Below are 18,717 nucleotides of genomic sequence, written 5' to 3'. Positions count from 1 at the left end.
TGCAGATCATTACTTATTAATAGTTAATGAAATCACTTAAGAGATCATCCAGCACTAAAAAAAGAACTAAAATAGAATAGATATCAGTTTATATTGCCTAGAGTTTTCATGAAACTTAAGTTTTGTGTGTGTGCTGCAATATATCAAATTTATTTTAATGTAGAGTACAGTTTAATATAAATTAGAAGCCAAGTAGCTAAAGGAAAACAAGCTTTAATTATTCTAAACTATACTCTCCTCCCCTGCATCCTGTTAACTCATGGTGGGGATTGACTACTGCTATTAAGTTAAGAAATAAAATAACTAGGACAAATTAGAGGATTTTTTATTAGTTTTATTTTTGAGTAGCTGGAATTGTATATCTGGTTGTGACTGAAAGCCTTGCAGCTCTATGGATTTCTCTAATGAACATGGCATCAAAGAGGTATGATTGCTCCGTTTGTCTATTAGTTCTCAGTTTGCATCAGGCTTTACTTCTGAAAGTACGCAATCAAAGAAATACAATTGCTAACTGTAGAGATTCTTAATTTTCTGCTGTTATGATAACTCTGATGCTAATTAAGTTACTATAAGACCCACTCCTATTACCTGCTGAATGACATTTACCTAAAAGATTATATTAGTTTGTGTGATAAATTCCAAGGTTTACTATAGGTGTTAGTAAGCAAACAACCAGCTAATTTACTTTTACATAAAGTCTAAATCCATTTCACCACTACATGTAAAAACTAACTAGTGAAGTCTTGGAAAGCTACTTAAGCTTTCTAAAATGAAATTTTCTCACCTGTTATATAAAATATGCTATGGAAAGAATCTTCTTCATAGGGGTTAAACAAATGTATCTGTATTCTAGGACTCAATATTTATTAATTGCTGGTGATGATGATATTGGTGATGTTGCTAACCACAAGATTTGGCATCAAAATATAATGACCCTCATTGGCCTAGAGTTGGCTGTTTTCATTTGGAAATAATGCAAGTATTTGATTAATATTGCTCCCCAAACAAAGAGATTAGATTTTAACAAACCTGGAGGGTTGCATTCTGTTTTCAGTCCTATATTTTGAGACTTAAATGGCTTGAATCACTTCCAGAGAAGAGTGACCTCAGTTGCTTTAAGGACATGGATTTCTTCAGTGTGGAGCAAAGACATAGGGACATGATGGCATAGTGGTCTTGTAGAGTTGCTCTATGCTATATACATTTATTCTTTTTTCCTTTTGTTCCCCAAAATAAAACTGGTGTAGATTGGAAAGAAGGGAATGCTCACTTTAACATGAACAGAACAATCTGTTTACTTGTAGAGTTTTCAAAAATGTAATAGATTGACAAATAAGGGACTGTTATAGTAGAGCATGGTAACATAAGTTAACCATGTTGTTGGGAGACACAGGGGCTTCGTGAGATGGTCAAGTGAGCACTGAAGTCTTCTTTCATTCTGAGGTTGGACATCTGTCACTGTTAAAGTCTGGGCAGCTCTCTGGACTAAGAGTGAAGGTTGTGGAGTCAGGGATAATACAGAATTAGTGGAAGGAAAAATGGCAGGATTTTATGAGTGTATATGGGGACCATGGAGAATGTGAAGCTCTCTTTTCTGTATTTTCTTGATATTGCCTAATGATGTGCAGTAAAATGTAGTAAGATAAAATAATATCGAATTATATTTTAAAACATTGTATTTAAAAGAATAATGTGACATTCTGATGATAAACTTGGGATTTTAAGTCAAGGAGAACTTTAGGAGGTTTATTTTTTTAATTTTTTTAATGTTTATTTTTGAGAGACAGAGAAACAGAGCACCAATGGGGAGGGTCAGAAAGAGAGAAGGAAACATAGGAGACAAAGCAGGCTCCAGGCTCCCAGCTGTCAGCCCAGAGTCCTACATGGGGCTCAAACCCACAAACCTTGAGATCATGACCTGAGCCGAAGTCATATGTTTTACTGACTGAGTGACCCAGGCGCCCTGAGGAGAGACTTAACATAAAAACTCTTCTGTAGCCAGGTTATTTAAAGATCATAGGGTTATCTTTTCCCAGTGCAGCAAAAATCTTTATTGATAAGTCTCTTGACACTGGGAAAGGCATCCACAGATATTTGACAGTGCTCACTTAGGAGCAATGGAAAGATTCAACGGGTTTGAAAATTTGTTTGATGATAATTTTATTTGATACTTCCTTCCTCATGACCAATAATTCATCAAGGTAGGTTAGCATAATTTTCCTGACATCACAGAGTAGTTATGGATGTTATATTCAAATGCCAGGTATAATCTTATACCTTAAGACATACTTTACAGATGTGTAATCAGTAAAATTTTATAGCATCCTTAGAAATTGAAGATTTTAACTTTAGTTCCAAGTCTTGGGCTCCTAATCTCAGACTTTTCTAGTATTCTGGCTTCTGTGAAGTTAAAACTTGATTTGTTATTTCAAGAATGAGATGACAGTCTGAATATGACATATATATTCTTACCTGGTGTTTCAAGTATTCATACTGAACAACAGTAGGCCTGAGTCCTGCAGTCTAGTACTGGGGCCAAGTTACTCTTATCAATAAAATAAAGACCACTCTCTTGTTATGCTTATTTAGTAATCATTTTGTCTAAAAGTACTCTGGCCCTTCTCCATTATCTATACCAGAGTGAGATGAAACAGGCATCTCTGCCATGGTTAGTTGGAATCCTCTCCACAAATTAGCAGCTAGCATCATGACATTGTAGAAGTCTTTCTGGGCATATTCAGATACTGGCATTTTAAATATCTTGGGAAAGTAGGTGTGCTTTTACCCAATATATTTTCTGTTTGGAATTGCCCTCTTGGTTTCAGATGAATATCCAATAGTGTATTCAACAAGATATTGAAGAATTGAGAAATAACTAATTTAGTAGTCTATAATGTTTAGTAGTCTATAGTGTTTCTCAAAACACTATTGAGAAAATTTGATGGGAGTAACTATACATTTTTATGCTAATGTTTATCTCTTTTATTGTTTACTATGTTCTAATATGTTTATTATATCTCTTAATGCATATCTCCTTTATTAATTTTTAAGTACATCTTCAAAATTGAACCTTAAATTATTGTGCTACAATGTACTTCTTTACTTTGGAAACTTACATTATACCCGTATTAAACAATCTTAATAAAACCTCTCTTCTTGAGAGAGCACAGTGGTGAGAAAGTAGAGAAAACCTAGAATGAGTATACTTTTGTGTGAATCAGTATTTCTACAAATACTCTTTCCTATTTTAAGTTATTTTGAGTTCAAGGTCTCACTTAGCTACAAATAATAGGGCAAATTTTTTTCTATTATCTGAAGAAAGAGGTACCTGTGAGATCTCATTAGAACTGTGTCTGGTATAGAAAACTTAGTCCAAGTAAATGAGACATGCTATTTTTTTTCCTGGGTTTCCTGTGTATATTTTTGTACTTACATACTTATTAAGGTCTATGTAACATATTCATGAAATTTCTGAAAGAGAAATGCAATTGGCAATGAAAATTGAACTACGTTAGTCTTAAATTCAAAGACATAGACCTTAATTTTATATTATGTTTGGGGTTTTATGTAAAAAAAACTTCTCAGAATACCTACGGTCTCTTTCATTTATTTGCCTTCGAGGAGAGAGTGGAGAGTTGCAGTAAAATTTTGACCTTCTGTTGGTTGTGCACCTGAGTGCATGCTTGGGGTAGGGTGGGGGGCTTGAGTGTCTGTGTGAGAGAGAGAGAAAGAGAGAGAGAAAGACTGAGAGAGAGAAAGAGAGAGAGGTAGTGTTTCAGATTAGGAAGGCCTGCCTGAGAGGGTGATGTACAGAGTGTGCTCAGTTCTCTTTCCTTTTTTATTTTCCACTTCTCATATGTTCAGCTATAGATGACTAAGGATATGATGGGAGACTAGGGTTTGGCTACAGAGAGAGATGGGATTGAAAGATGGAGAGCTAGTATTTGTTGACTTATAAATTAGTCCTGGTGTTTTAAATTTGACCTTGTAATTTTCCCTTGGATATTAATGTCTGTCAAGCTATTTGTTTGAATAAATAACGTCTGATTTTAATCCATCTTTCTAGTTTTCTTTCTGAAGCCAGCTCCAGCTTTTTTTCCTTCCTGAGAACTTTCCCCTAGTTTCACAACACTCTTATGCTATTTGAATTCTTTAGCTTATTGTCATCTCCGCACTATCCCTAGCTTATCTCAGCATTTCTCTGCTCTTTAATTGGGAGATTGTGTAAAGATAGTCATAGTTGTCAGAATCCTTTCTGAGGCCCTTTATAGTAACCTGTATCCCCCAAATATATGTAAGCTATCCTCATGTCTATCTGTTTTTATAACTTGTATCACAGTTGCTAGATTTATTTATTGTTACGTACCTATAGATGACAAGTGTTACTGGGTCAGAGAATTTTTCTATTATAGTCAATATTGAATCTCTAGTAGTTATTATTGTGCCTAGCACTTAGTAGATCCTCAGTACATGAAGAGTGCATGGATAAAATTCATGCATTAATGAAAACATGGGCCACTTCTTGCTTTTCTGTTTAGAAACTTTGCTGCTATTATTTTCCAAATTTCATTCCTCAGAAGGAGTTCTACCATACCAATGGTTCATTAAAAAATAATCAAGGTGGGGCATATCATTTGGAATTAGAACATGGTTTACCACAGTGACTTTTAAATATTTGCAAGTAAAATTTAGTATTCACTGAATACTGAGAACCTTCTTTACACTTAAAATTATTTCTTTATGCCATTTTAATTGCATAGAAGCTCATTAACCTGTGGATGTGTTCATTTTTGTTTGTTTATTTTACTGAACTATCTCACTTCTGCTGAGAAGTACAGATGATGAACTTCTAAATAGGCATCTGTACATTTTAATCACATGGATAAGTTTGATGGTGTCAAGTTTTTATTGAATATTTTTTGTTGTCCCATTTTTCAACAGACTATCTGTATCATCTAACCTCTCTTAAATAATTTCCTTCTTCTAGAATGAAATTCACTTATTAGAACTTCTCAGAACCAATTCACAAATCCTGTGTCATAAATTTGGTCCTCAGAAGCCAAGTTTTATAACACAAGGCAAGCGATCCAACAAAGCTTAACTCTTTCAGAGCACACTGACTGCTGAGTCTCTTAAGATGGTGGCGCTAGTGCTCCAGTACTGACAAGGATGGGGATGATGGCAAAGCAGCAAAAGAAAACTGTTTCTCCCTCAATCATTACTTTTAAGGCAGGATCTCCTTCCAAGGTCAGAGTTACTGTGTATGATATTATGATCTGGGAGTCAGAAAGAGGGTTAAACAGGTAATTGACCATCTTGTACTTTTCTGTAATGGGACTGAAAAGGAAGAGCTTTATACGTTGCGACTGTGAAATGGATGCAAAGAAATAATCACAGGAAAGTCTTTTAAAAGTCCCTAGAAGAGTGCTTTGCACCCAGTGAGTACTTAGTGAATATACTTACTTTAAAATTTTTATTTGTATATGTGCAGGTTTTTGTCGCTGTTGTTGTTGATAAGCTAGTGCTCATTGTTCTATCTTGGGCAAATACTAACTGAAAGTTGACAAATAGGGGCCCTTTATCTTTAATTCCTTATGCAAAACTGAGTTAAAATGTTATAAAGAAATAAATTATGGAGATAGATAGAAGATAATAGACATAATAAATCTGGCATATTATTGATGGATTGTTCCCTCCCCAAAATATTACCTGTTAGTTATTTTTGTGGGTTGTGCATGCTTAAAAAAGTACCTAAATGTTATTATTTCCCATGATGTTGCATATTTGGTTTTTCTGCTGTTATTATTATTGTTCTCTTAGGAAAGGAAATTACTCAACTTCTCTGGGACTGGTCTATAAAATGAGAGTGTGAATACTGTACTTCTAGTAATTTCATGAAAATTGAATGTATCTATATAAAGAGAGACAGACAGACAGATAAATAGATAAGAGAGGGAGTAAACACATTCATCAGTATGCCCAACATACTAAAATGGCAAATGTTCATTTTTTCCATATCTTTTCTCCTTAAGATCTAGGGTAGATTTCTTAAGACTCTAGCAAATTGTTAGTTGGGCACATGCTCAGCATTCAGTAAATGTTTCTCTTATTCCTTCCTAATTTTTATGTTGCTATTCAAGTATTTTTAATGCACATTTATTCAAAATACTAAAATTCTAATAATGCATTTATTAATCACTGTGCATTATATGTGCCAGAAAAATATCTCAAGCATTATATTGTCACTTTCAGACTGAGCCTGTACTGAGACAAACATAATCCATTGTACAGAAACCCTAAATATCCTTACCCTCACACAGTTGTTTTTGATGTAGTTCCTCTTTTTAATGCAGTCTGTTAAATGTTATATATTTTTATAGATAAAGATTTTGTTAGTAGAAAGAAATGAATGTTTTCTTCTATTTTTATACCTTTTCTATATCATATCCTTGTTTGAAGGATTTTTAAGGTCAAAGGTTTGAATTGGGTAGTTAAAATCTCATAGTTATATAAATTCATGAATTCTGTTTGTCAATATCTTTTAATCTCTGATAAAATAAATATTTTAATGTGAAATTATATACTGGAATATTGGCTTATTGATTAACTGACTAAAACACAGGAAAAGATATCCTAGATGACTTAAGCTTCTCTTGGAGGCACATTATCTTGTTCTTTATTAAATATGTGACTGATCTCTGCAACTATATTAAATGAATGTTTGCCAGAGGTGTCCAACTTTTATCTGAATTCTAATAATAAACTTCATCTTTATAAAGTATTCTTTTGAAGAACTCCTTTGGTGTGCTTGACCATATTGCTTTACTAATGGCAACTCTCATGGTTTAAGAACTATTTGTCTTTTCCAGCCCTGAATCTGGTACCAGAAATGACAGAGAGATTTATTATTATTATTATTATACTCTCATGCCCTCAATGCTAGGATTAGGATAGTCAATTTATGTTCTAAGCTTACTCCATTATTTGTTCCAGTGGCTAATAAACATTATAAATGGATATTGCAATTGGATTTTGAATCAATAACTCAGACACTGAACCATATGTTTTAATGAGATGCTGGATTTTCCTTACATTGGTCACATAGTACTATTAGCTTTTTAATGATATATTAGAGTCAGGAAAGATAAATATAAACACAACAAAATACCATGAGTTCTTCAAATTCCATTATAGTTCATTCTTCTGAAAGGCTTGCCAAGGTCAACCATAGCTCTCTGTGCTCTTCTTTGTTACTTTGGGTCACTCTGAAATAATTTTGAAATCATATATGATATTTTCTTTGAATTTATTACTTATTTGAATATCTCAGTTAGCTCTTAAGAGAAAGTTGTATTGATATATCTGTGATGTATCTAACCCCTTAGTTGGTATTGACTATATGGCTTATTTCAAAAATAGCTTTAGGAGCCCTCGATATATATATAAAGTGAATTAGAATAGTAAATTCAAATTTCTGCAGGCCCGTCTATTTTCAGTAGGAATAAAAATGAACTCTGTTCTATTTCATTTGATCTTCTTACCTGAGCATACTGAATGCTTACTACTCAATTCAAGAGGACCTTTGTTATATCATTAATAAAATGTTTAGGATCGATTTTGGAAATAATCTATATTTCACTGGAATATTCTTTTTAAAACATTTATCTTTTAATGATTTTTCTTAGGATTGGATATATGGAATATGGCTTTCAGGATTAATTCTGATTTTGTCATTTTATTCCTGTGCACAAATAGTGTTTTTATTTTTCCCTTGCTTCAGAGGAATAAGATAAATCAAAGTGGTAGTCACCCTTAATAATAGATAGAGCCCTCACTTTACAAATGAACACACAGAAGTAGCCACTATTGTGTTGAAACTGGGATCAGTTTCTTTCTTTTCCAGAGCTCCATGGTGCTGATTAGAGCATTTTGATTTTAGGCATGGTTCTTTCATTCCACTACAGTATTGCCATGATCCCAAGCAATGACCTAGTTAACAATGTATTAGGGTAAAATGATAAAGAATAGGGACTGTAGAACTAAGGGTAAGAGTATTCTCGTCTGAGAAGCTGGTGGAAGAGATCATTGTAGCTTATGACCATTTGGGATATCTGATATAGTAAACATATCTGGCAATTATACACTAAAAAAAAAACTTGTACTTATGTATTATACTTTGTTATGGGAAGGAGAGTATGATACGGGGTGGGGGGGGGAGGATCAAAGAAAATGTAGCCACAATTTAATCACTATTCATTATTCCCTATCTCCTAGACTGCCAACATTGGGATGAAGCTGAAGATTTTGTTTAATAGTGACATATACAATGAGATTTATTTTTCTGACACTTATGGCAGCTGTGAAGATATTTCATTGGAATTTTCCCTTGCTTTGGCAAACACTTTTAAACTTTTCATTGTTTTTTATTAGTTAATGACATATCACTTCTAATTTTTCATGTGAAAGGCTAATCTATAAAATTTAGGTTTTTCCTTCATAGTAGGTAGACATGACTCTTGATTAAACTGGTTTAGGTATAGTATTAGGCTTGTGTGTGTGTGTGTGTGTGTATGTGTGTGTATGTGTGTGTGCACATTAAAAATCAATAATAAATTTGAATTAAGTTCTCTTAACAACTTATAATAAACATTTTAGAGCAAGAAAAAATATTTGTGATATTTTGAGTATTATTATTCTGTGAAGGTATGGATTGAAGCTGGGACTCTACTAGATAACATAATTAACACATATTTGTGAAAGCAGTGATATGTAACTATGATATGTGATATGTAATCCAGTAGAATATAAGCCCCTTAAATGGTGGGAAATATGTCCTGTTTTGTTCTCTTTTTCAGTGACTAATAGCCAAACAGTAAATATTTATTGAGGGAAACCAAACAAATTACAGTTTAATAAACAGACTAAGGAATTCTAATTTTAAACTTATGCTTGCTGGTATGTAATTTTGCTTAAAAACCTTTTATCTAACTGAAATTTTAAGAATTAAAATAAGTATTAAAAGATTCATGTACCATAAATGGATTTCATTTCTTTCTAAGCAAAATAGCACATGACTGGCACCATATTGTTGATTACCTTTGCTGACAATGACACATTTTGTTCTGCATTGTTTTCATACAGTATTCGTATACAACTGGGCATGCTTATTTTCAGAACATTTGAATTTTATTATATAGTATAAATTAGAAAATGTATAATTATTTTAAAATCATGTTTGTAAAGGGGTGAGCCTGGGTGGCTCAGTCAGTTGAGCATCTGACTCTTGATTTTGGCTCAAGTCATGATCCCAGGGTCATGGGCTTGAGCCCTACATTGGGCTCTGTGCTGGACATGAAGCCTGCTTGAGATTCTCTCTCTTTCTTCCTCTGTCTCTACTCCACTAGTGCCCATGTTTTTTCTCAAATAAAATTTAAAAATTTTTAAATATTTTTGTGAAAAAAAAGTCTTTCTCCATATAAGGTGAGATCAATTGACATTCACAGAGATATGAACTTTAGAGTTTTATTTGTTACAGATAAAGTTTGCCATTGCATGAATATAGTATCACTAAATTGCAAGTTACACTCTGACTATTTTGACTAATGTTTAATTTTATGTGAGGTTTAGGAGGAAATGCTGTTCTTGTTATTGAAGCAAATGTCTTTTCACTCTCACTGGCAATTTAGATTAAATTTTAAGTAAGTAAATATGATCATTATTTGCTTTGAGCATCTGTATGTATTTGGCTATAACAAAAATACTTCATTTTATTGTTCGCTGTTAGGTGACTATTCAGAGTGTTTATTTACTACAATTTTTCTAAGAAAAATATAGCTTGAAATGCATTTTAAGCTTTCTGCTATGTTTGTTATACTTCTTCAGGCAGATGGGTTTAAAAGAAACATACAAGATACCTGAGCAAGTTCTTGCTGACCTATGCAATACCTGCCTCCTAATAGGTCATATTTCAGCTCCTATATTTTTGACAAATAGCCTGGGTCTAAAAAAGCTCTGTCCATGGTGCTGAAATATCTCATGATGTATGAGCATGTCTTCCTGATAAATTCTAATGTCAGCCTCTGTATGATAGTGATTCATCAGATTGTAAAATTTGTGTTTGGGAAACACATTGAATTAGCAAGTTTTATATTTTAGATGTGTTAAAATTAACACAGTTTGTCCTTTTGTTTTAAAGAGTTCATAACAATTACCTTCCACTTTGTCAAAAACAGCACAATTTAATTAGAAACTGTCAAGACTATCATAAAAGCAAATGTCTGTATTAACAAATAATTTGATATGACCACAGTGCTGGAAATGTTTGCAGGCCAGTGACATGTTGATAACATGCAGCAAGCTATTGTAAGAAAAGTTAAACACTTGATCGTGAGCAGGCAAAGCAGCAATTAACATGGAAGCCTTATTGCTTTGTAGAGATAAGTGATTTGCCTATAAAAAGTATGGCTTACTATCTTAGATGTTTTTTATTGTTTCAAGATATTTCTTTTGTACACAAATGCATTTATTTTGCAGGACTGTGGGTCTTTGTTTGGAAATATACGACTTCAAATCCTAAAAAACTTTGGTCATTTTCTCCAAGTGAAATCTTTATATTTCCTATTTTAGATTCTTTAAATGATTAGTAATGTTTTTGGCACTTCAATGATTCTCATTTTTTAAGCTATGTTTTTTAGGTGTCTTAAATATAGTCATAGAGAACTACACTTAATCTTTTCCCTTTACTCTACATTAGTCTTAGAAGCTTTTTCTTTTTATTACTAAAACTGTCCTCTTAAATTTTTATTAAACTCTGGAATTGTCTGATATATGTTAGTTTTGTATGGTGGTGAACCACATACAAGGAGAATTTTATAATATTGAACCTGATAAACTTATTCTGCTAATAATGTAATATGTTTAAAGTAAAATTTTAAAATCCTAGTCTTGGAATATCCTAGTCTTATGAAATTCTAAAACCCATGGTCATCCTGGGGAAAAGAGTCATTCACTCTGATAATAACAAATTTCAAGTCAGCACCAACCAGGTAAGTTGTTATACAAGTATATAAACCTCACTCTTTGGAGTTCTTGTAGAATGTGTTTGGTTGTTAGATTTGCAACACAGCAAACTATTAGATTATTTGCTTGTTATTGCAGTGAAGCACATTAAGTATTCAGAATCAGAGATTTGAAAATTAGACCTAAATCCTAAGTCCTACCAAAATTTGGCAATATTTTCTGCAAAGCAAGCAAGTTACAGTTGGGGTACTACTAATTGTTAAAATGAAATTTTCAGTTCCTCAGATATTGGATTTACATAATGTGAACTTAACAATTAAATTCACTCCAAAAGTTGCTTGTTAAGAAAGTATTTAAGTGACTGCATGATATCTTGGAGGTTTGTTTCTGTCAATAAAAGGTTAAATAGAGTGTTACTGCCTTTTAATACACATAAAGTGTCCTCTATTCATTTTTGTACATTAAAAATATGTAATTACAGAACCCAATAAAAGTGTCTTAGCATTCCAAATTTCATTCTAGAAAAACACTTTTGAAAAATTCTGTCATTTAAATGACACTTGATCAGATGACATTTCCCAGAAATTATTCTTTATTTAGAAACAAAAACAAGACAAAAGCAATTGATTTTAATCCAAAATGTATTTTTTTCTTATAAAAGAGGCCCACATACTCACTGTGTCTACTCTACAGAATTTGTCCATTTTATTACACCACGTGTCAATTCAAGTTATCTAGTCACTGCAAAAACTCGTGGCTAATATGTGTAATACAACACAGGAGGAGGTATTGCTCAGTTCAACTACTCTTATATACTTAAAAAAAATACAGAAATGTTTTTGTCCACTTTAACTGTAGTCCAGACTGGAAAGTTACATGAAAGTTCTAGAAAATGGAATTATTTTATTTGGTTGCCACAGTACCCTTTGAAGCCAGTTAATTAAAATGCTGAACTTGTACATATTTCCCTTCATCAGGAGCAGCATTGGTGAAGCTTAAGCTTCTTTCTAGAAAGTAATATTTCTCTGCTTTTGTTTTTTGTTTTTTCAAGCACAGGTGCAGTCTTAAGCTTTTCTTTGAAGTAGGTTTAGTTAGCTGTCTTTAGGACATATTTGTTGGCACACCTATAACAGTTGCTTTCACTTCCAGTGCTGTACTTTTTTCTTTGCCTGCTTCCCAGAGGTTGATTAGAGGAGGATAAAGCTCACTGAATGCAAAGGTCGGTTTCTGTAAGTAATTCCTCACATAGCTATGTCCACCATCACAGTTCATTTCTTGGGAGAGGCAACTGAAAAGACATATCACACCAATAATCCCCAGAAAGCCTCCAAGGCAGGCCATAAATGTTGTGGTATTACTTTTTTCATATTCTTTTTGATCAGGGTCCAATCCTTTTGTGGTGACATTTACACATTGTTTTCTAGTTTTTTGATAGATGGTGGGGATATCAATACAAATTTTATACTCAGTTGATGGGTTCAGATGAGTAAGATTATATACCTTGACATCAGATGGTATTCGAGCACTTTGGGCAGCATGAGAATTTTCAGTCTTGACAAAGGCTGTCCACTTAACACTGGATTTGAGAATTTTAGAGCTTGCTTTCCAAGACACCAGAACTGAATTGGCCTGAACATCTTTTATTTTAATATTTAAGGATTCATTGTTGTCCTGGGGAAAAGAGCCATCTACTTTGATCATAACAGACTTCAAGTCAGCACCAACAAGGTTAGTTGCTATACAAGTATATAAACCCCCTTCTTTTGGGGTTATGTCATTTATATCTAGTGTGCCTTCAGAATGTACATAGAACTTGTCTTTCAGAGTATTAGGTAAGAGTTTTTGACCAGAAGGTGTTATCCAGTAGATTTCAGGCTGTGGCTCTGCTGTAGCTCTACAATGCAAGGAAACATAGCTCCCCATGTCTAAGTCCAGATTAGAAGGAAAGCTCTCAGGAGCGATTAGAGGGAGACATATTTCCATCATTTCTCTGAAATGCACCTGCCGAACATTTTGGCCTTGGAATTCAGGTGGGTCCACACAAAACAGTGAGTCTGGCTCCATAAAGCGAATGTTGGTTTTGTTCATATTAATCCAGCGGATGACACAATCACACCTGATGGGATTGCTGTGTATGCTGATCTCCTTGAGGTTTGGCAGAGACTCAATTGTACCATGGTACAGGGCACTAAGGGCATTGCTGTTAAGCATGAGTGATTCCAGCTTGGGTAGTCTGAAAAATGCATTTGGGTGAATGTAAGACAACCTAGGATTGTTTGTAGCTTCTATTTTTCTTAAATCTGGCAGGTTATCCACCGCAAGACTGTCGATGGAAATCAGCTCAGGCATATTATTTATTCCCAACTCTTTTAAGTGTAGCATATTGCTGAAATCACCCCTCCGTATTCTATTAATGGGATTTTTATTTAGATCCAGGAATTTGAGGTTTGTAGCTTTTTGGAGAGCAACATGGGGCACTTTAATAAGCCTGTTGTCATAAAAAGAGATGCTTTCTAAGTTTTCAAGTCCAACCAGGGCATTATCTGGTATTTCCGTGAGGTTTATACCAGCTATAACCAGGCTGCGAAGATTGATAAGCGGCTTAAAGTTCATGTCTTTGATTCTGATGATTGGATTTTCCCCAATCATCAGAATCTCCAGATTGGGAAGAGCATCAAACCACTTACTGTTGATCATCTGCAATCTATTTGAATTGAGATGAAGTCGAAGAAGATTATGTAGGCCAATAAAGGCTCCGGGTGAGATTGTAGAAAGCAAGTTGTGATTAATATAGAGTTCTTGTAAGTTGCTCAGTCCAGACAGACATTTTTCAGGCAGCTCAGTTAGTTTGTTTTCCTCTAAATATACAGAAAGAAGCTGAGGCATCTTTTTTACATTAATATTGGTGACTGAGGATAAATTGTTTTGAGATAAGTCCAGGCCAGTAAGGTTTACTGGAAAGTCTATGGAGTATTCAATTTTTGCAATATTGTTAGTCTGTAGGAGCAGAATCTGTGTGTCAGCAGGCAATCTGGCTGGGAAATTTAAAAGACCTAAATCATTACAATCCACTGTAGATGCTTCCATATAAATGGACCTGGGTGTAAACCAAGGCCTGATTTCACAGGTACATAATTGTGGGCAATCCACTTTTTTATCTACAGCTTGTACTAGTGTAGTGATAGCTAGGCCAAGCAGCACATGAATTCGGAGTGGCATGTCCTTCATCTTAGCTTTCTTCTTCAGAAATTTAATGGGCCCTTAAGGATTCCACAGTCACTGCGAGTAAGTTCAGTAAGAGCTGATTGATAAGGAGAATAGTTGCATTTGTCAAATGATGAATGCCATAAAACCGCAAAATTTTTCTTCATGGAAATAAGTGCTGGTGTCACAATTGTCTTGTCCAGAGATGTCATGCATATTGGAAAAAGGATCACTATCTCCTCTATGATAGAATATTGATATACTTTCTGAAGATGGAGTATGTATAGATGGTCACAGGAAATTGAGCAATTCATTTATTTAGGAGTGTAATATTCACATCCCATGCTTGTTCAGTACTTGCAGGAATAGCAGCATGATGCTGACTATAATAAAATAGAACATAAAAGAAAAAAAGAGAAGAATAATTAGTCCAAAGGAAAAAAATACCATAATTCATACCCATATAAAATACCATGATTGATTAACTAATTATGATTATCTTACATATAATATTTTTTGAGTTTACAATTAATTCAATATGTTTTAATGATACTTGTTATGATTGTCCTTGGCCCAGACATTGGACAGGCTGAGAAATCAAATCTTTAGAAGGCTGAAGTTATATTAAACACAGCAAGTATGCTTCTAGAATTTTTCTGTTATTTCCAATCTTTACTTGTTTATACCTGTTTATTATATTTGTCATTCTCTTTGACAATTAGTTATAGGCAAAAAGAAGAAAGCCTTTCAAAGATGATGGCTTGCTTTTTTCTCTTAGAGCAGCAAAATTGAATAGCTATAAATAAATAATACAGTTCAGTTACAATCAAATGAGTTAGCCTGTGTGGTTCCTCAGTTTCCCAGGAGACAATATTTAGAAACAAATTATGAAATGAACTAGAAGTAGTGGGATTTAGCCAGATTTCCCATTGACATTCATGTTTCTCTCTGTAGTCTCCTTTGTATAAAGTGACCTGAATTTTTCAGTATTTGAGAGATTAAGTCTAATTTGCCATAGATGTACCTGTAGACTGTCATTTTTTACTGACATTCAGATTAATGTTTGACTGTTTTATTTTCCCTGAAAATAACTTACATCCCATTAGTCACTAAAAATGAAAAAGTAACTTTATTACATCAGGAAAACCAGCACTTAGGCATTCCTTCTTTTTGGTGGATACTGATGTCTTTATCACATAAATATAAGCAATCCACAATCAGGTTATAGTTTTGATATGTGCTGTGTTTTGAAATACCACACTACTTTGAGATATATACCCCATCAGTTGGACTGTGGGGGAGCTCTTCCTGCACCCAGAGCAGGCCTGCACTCTTTGTTCTGTGGCTTTTTGCCCACCAGCAATAGTGGTCTGCTGAATGATAATTTTGTAAATACTGTCCTTTCTTTCATCTCTGCCCAGTATTGACATTCATATTGGCATGCTGACTTTCTCTAAGATGGGTGCTTCAATGACAGAGATAAGTACATTTGGAAATGTGATCTCTACACACAGAAACACTTTTTTACGTAAAAAATGATTTGTTTTTTAAAACTATAAAAAATTTACAGTTAACAGTCACACCTAATTTTCCTCTTATCCTTTTAGAGATGTGACTTTTATTTTAAGAGTTTAATCTCTACACCCAACATTGGGCTCAAATTCAAAACACTAAGTAAGCTCAACTGTTGAGCCAGCCAAGGGCCCCCAAGATGTGATTTTGTCTAAAAAATGAATCACCAAGTCTAGATAACTACTAAGTTGCTTTGAATTAAAAGTGTGTTTGTTTTTCTTTTTTCACTACTTCATCTCTTTATTAACCTAAAATTCCACTTTTTCAATAATTTTTTTAAATTTTTAGTTGATGTATAGTTGACATATGTTATATTCATTTCAGGTGTACAACATAGTGATTCAACAGTTATGTACATAACAAAATGCTCACCACGATAAGTGTATGCTACCATACTAGTTATTACAGTATTATCGACTATATTCCTTATGCTGTCCTATTCATCTCTGTGACTTATTTATTTTATAACTGGAAGTTTGTACCTCTAAATCTCTTTCACTTATTTCACCCATCGCCCCCCTGCCCTCCCTTTTGGCAACCACCTGTTTATTCTCTGTATCTATAAGTCTATTTGTTTATTTGTTGTTGTTCATTTGTTTTGCTTTTCAGATTCCACATGTAAGTGAAATCATTTTATTTGTCTCTCTCTATGTGACTTCAGTTAGGTTAATACCTTGTAGGTACATTCATATTGTTTGCAAACGGCAAGATTCCATTATTTTTTTATGGCTGAGTCCTTTTTTGTTGTTGTTGTTTTGCTTTAAACTGGGCCTTTTGGCTATTATTCTTAATCTATTTCAAGTAGACTCTGAGTCCCTTGAGGAGAGAATCTAATATACCTCCTTTTTCACTGAAGATTCCTGATAAATCCTTGGTCCATAGGACCATCTACCATCTGGGATCACTCTTCTCTTTCTCTGTGTTTCTCTTCCACTTCTGCCATTCTGCATGCAGCCTTCCCTCTGTCAGTAGAGCTCTGGGTACCTCATCTTCTCTCTGCCTGGAATGCCTGTTTCTTTGTTTTAGTCACTCTTGGTGTTTGGTCAAACCTTAGTTCAAGCATCACTTCTCTGTGAAACCTTCCAAATAACCCCTTTCCTCCAGCTGTATCTGAATGCCCTCCACAGTCATCCCATGGCTCCAGCACACACCTCTGTCAGAAGATTTACCTGATTCTCTGCCTCACCAGGTATTCATCTTGAGAGTTTTAGGCTTGTCTGACTTTCTATCTCCAGTTTCTGGGCATGGTAATTAGAATGTAGTAGATTTTCCAGAAATGTTTTGAATGAATGGATAATTGAATTATATTAATAAATGTGTATATTTACCTTCTCTACATATAATTTAAGCATTTCCAATTGTTTAATTTACTAATTTCAATATTCAGCTGCTTTAAAGTGCATAAATCTTGAGTATAATCCAAAGGAACATAGAATTTAAAGAAAAGCATCTTCTGTGTTCCAGTTATTGGGATAATAGCTAGAGGGTAAAAAAATGACCTGGACATGTTCTCTTCCCTTCTGAAGGTTTTTGTCTGGAGGGGGAAGCACAAGTAGACAGATGGTTACAATTCATTGCAGAGCTGATATGGGAGCCCATGGGAAGGGTATCTGAATACAACTAAAACTGAAATCTACTGCCTCTTTCTTCTCCAAATGAAGAAAAGGCCTAGGTGCTAAGTACAAAATACATTTCTGCATGTTCCCACAAATCAGCCAATTGAGAACTAAGAAAGCATCACTTCTGCCAATTAATCACTTAAATTGACTTTCTCCAACAGAACAGAGAGGCCTATATCATTATGTTAACTAAAGAATTAAAAATATTTAAGATGAAACCTTCTTTTGGGGGGTGTTAACCTAATAATGCCACTTTTTATTTTCAAATTATTCTTCTATTTTCTTAAATATGTATCTTTGTTTGATTAGAGATTTCTTTCTGATCTCATTTCATTGTTTATATAGTCGTATGCCAGAAACAACCACATTTTAAATAGATTTGTCCTGGAAACTTTTAGAAATGCAAGTTCTTATAGTAGTGAACAAGTTCAAATTTTATTTCTCCAATCTGTAGGAAGAAATTGTCAGTATGGGAAGCACAATAGAAGATGTGGAAGTTTTGCCTTTCTTCATTGTAATTGATTTTTTCCCCTCATGTCTTTGGAAATGATTATGATGCTTTCACTAATGGACTGTTTGGCATAGATTGTTTGTAGGATAGTAAGGCAGTAATAATATCTTATATCTTAGTGCTTCATGGTTTTCAAAGCCTTTTCTTATTCATTGTTTATTTTATGTTGATAATGACCTTCTGAGTTTGACTCGGAGTTAAATGCCCATTCTCCATTTTTTTTTTTAATGTAAGGTATGTGAAACCCATCAGCCAGAGATCACACTGTTAATAAATGATGGGGTGACATTAGAACCCAGGTTTTGCCTTTAGGCTTGGCAATTCCATCTAATAAGCCAAACTGCATACATGTGTAGAGATGAGATGAAGTAATTTTAACAAAAGGGTGTCATTACTTGATCGTCAGCTTTTCAATTATAAAATTAATTTTATCAATCTACTAATAGTGACCAGTGTGAGATTCACACTAACTATACTTGCAAAGGACGAAACAAAATGCCAGTACATTACAATGAGAAATATGACTGTCAAGAGAATACAGATATCTGAAGCTGCTGGTCAGTGCTGTTACTTCATTTAAAAAAGTGTACTCGGAAATACAAATTATGAATCTGCAATTTGTGAATATAGAATAAGAGGCAGGTAAGTCAGGTTAGAGTTCTGAATTACCATAGTCATTATAAATGATAATTTGACATTACTGCTTTAGTAAAGATTGTATTATCACAGAAACCAGACCTCTGAGTCTCATGGCCCTGGGCACGATCTAAGCCCTGAAACCTCTGTGCTGGG

The 18,717-nt window shown here is 34.0% G+C and overlaps 2 protein-coding genes across 2 annotated transcripts in view; one reads left to right on the top strand and one right to left on the bottom strand.

Moving 5' to 3' along the window:
* The window catches only part of LOC120243567 (mitochondrial inner membrane protease subunit 2-like), an 827,125-nt gene that overhangs the window by 356,578 nt on the left and 451,830 nt on the right, over nucleotides 1-18,717 (top strand). The window lies entirely within an intron of this gene.
* On the bottom strand, nucleotides 11,643-14,452 carry LRRN3 (leucine rich repeat neuronal 3). The gene has a single exon (XM_039249778.1). The coding sequence runs from the start codon at nucleotides 14,245-14,247 to the stop codon at nucleotides 12,121-12,123; it is 2,127 nt and encodes a 708-aa protein (XP_039105709.1). The 5' UTR covers nucleotides 14,248-14,452; the 3' UTR covers nucleotides 11,643-12,120.

Source organism: Hyaena hyaena, unplaced genomic scaffold (assembly GCF_003009895.1).
Source record: "Hyaena hyaena isolate Hyena2069 unplaced genomic scaffold, ASM300989v1 scaffold_346, whole genome shotgun sequence".
NCBI classification, from domain to species: domain Eukaryota; kingdom Metazoa; phylum Chordata; class Mammalia; order Carnivora; family Hyaenidae; genus Hyaena; species Hyaena hyaena.
Note: the sequence above shows the minus strand (reverse complement) of the source record. Positions and strands in the feature narration are given on the sequence as shown.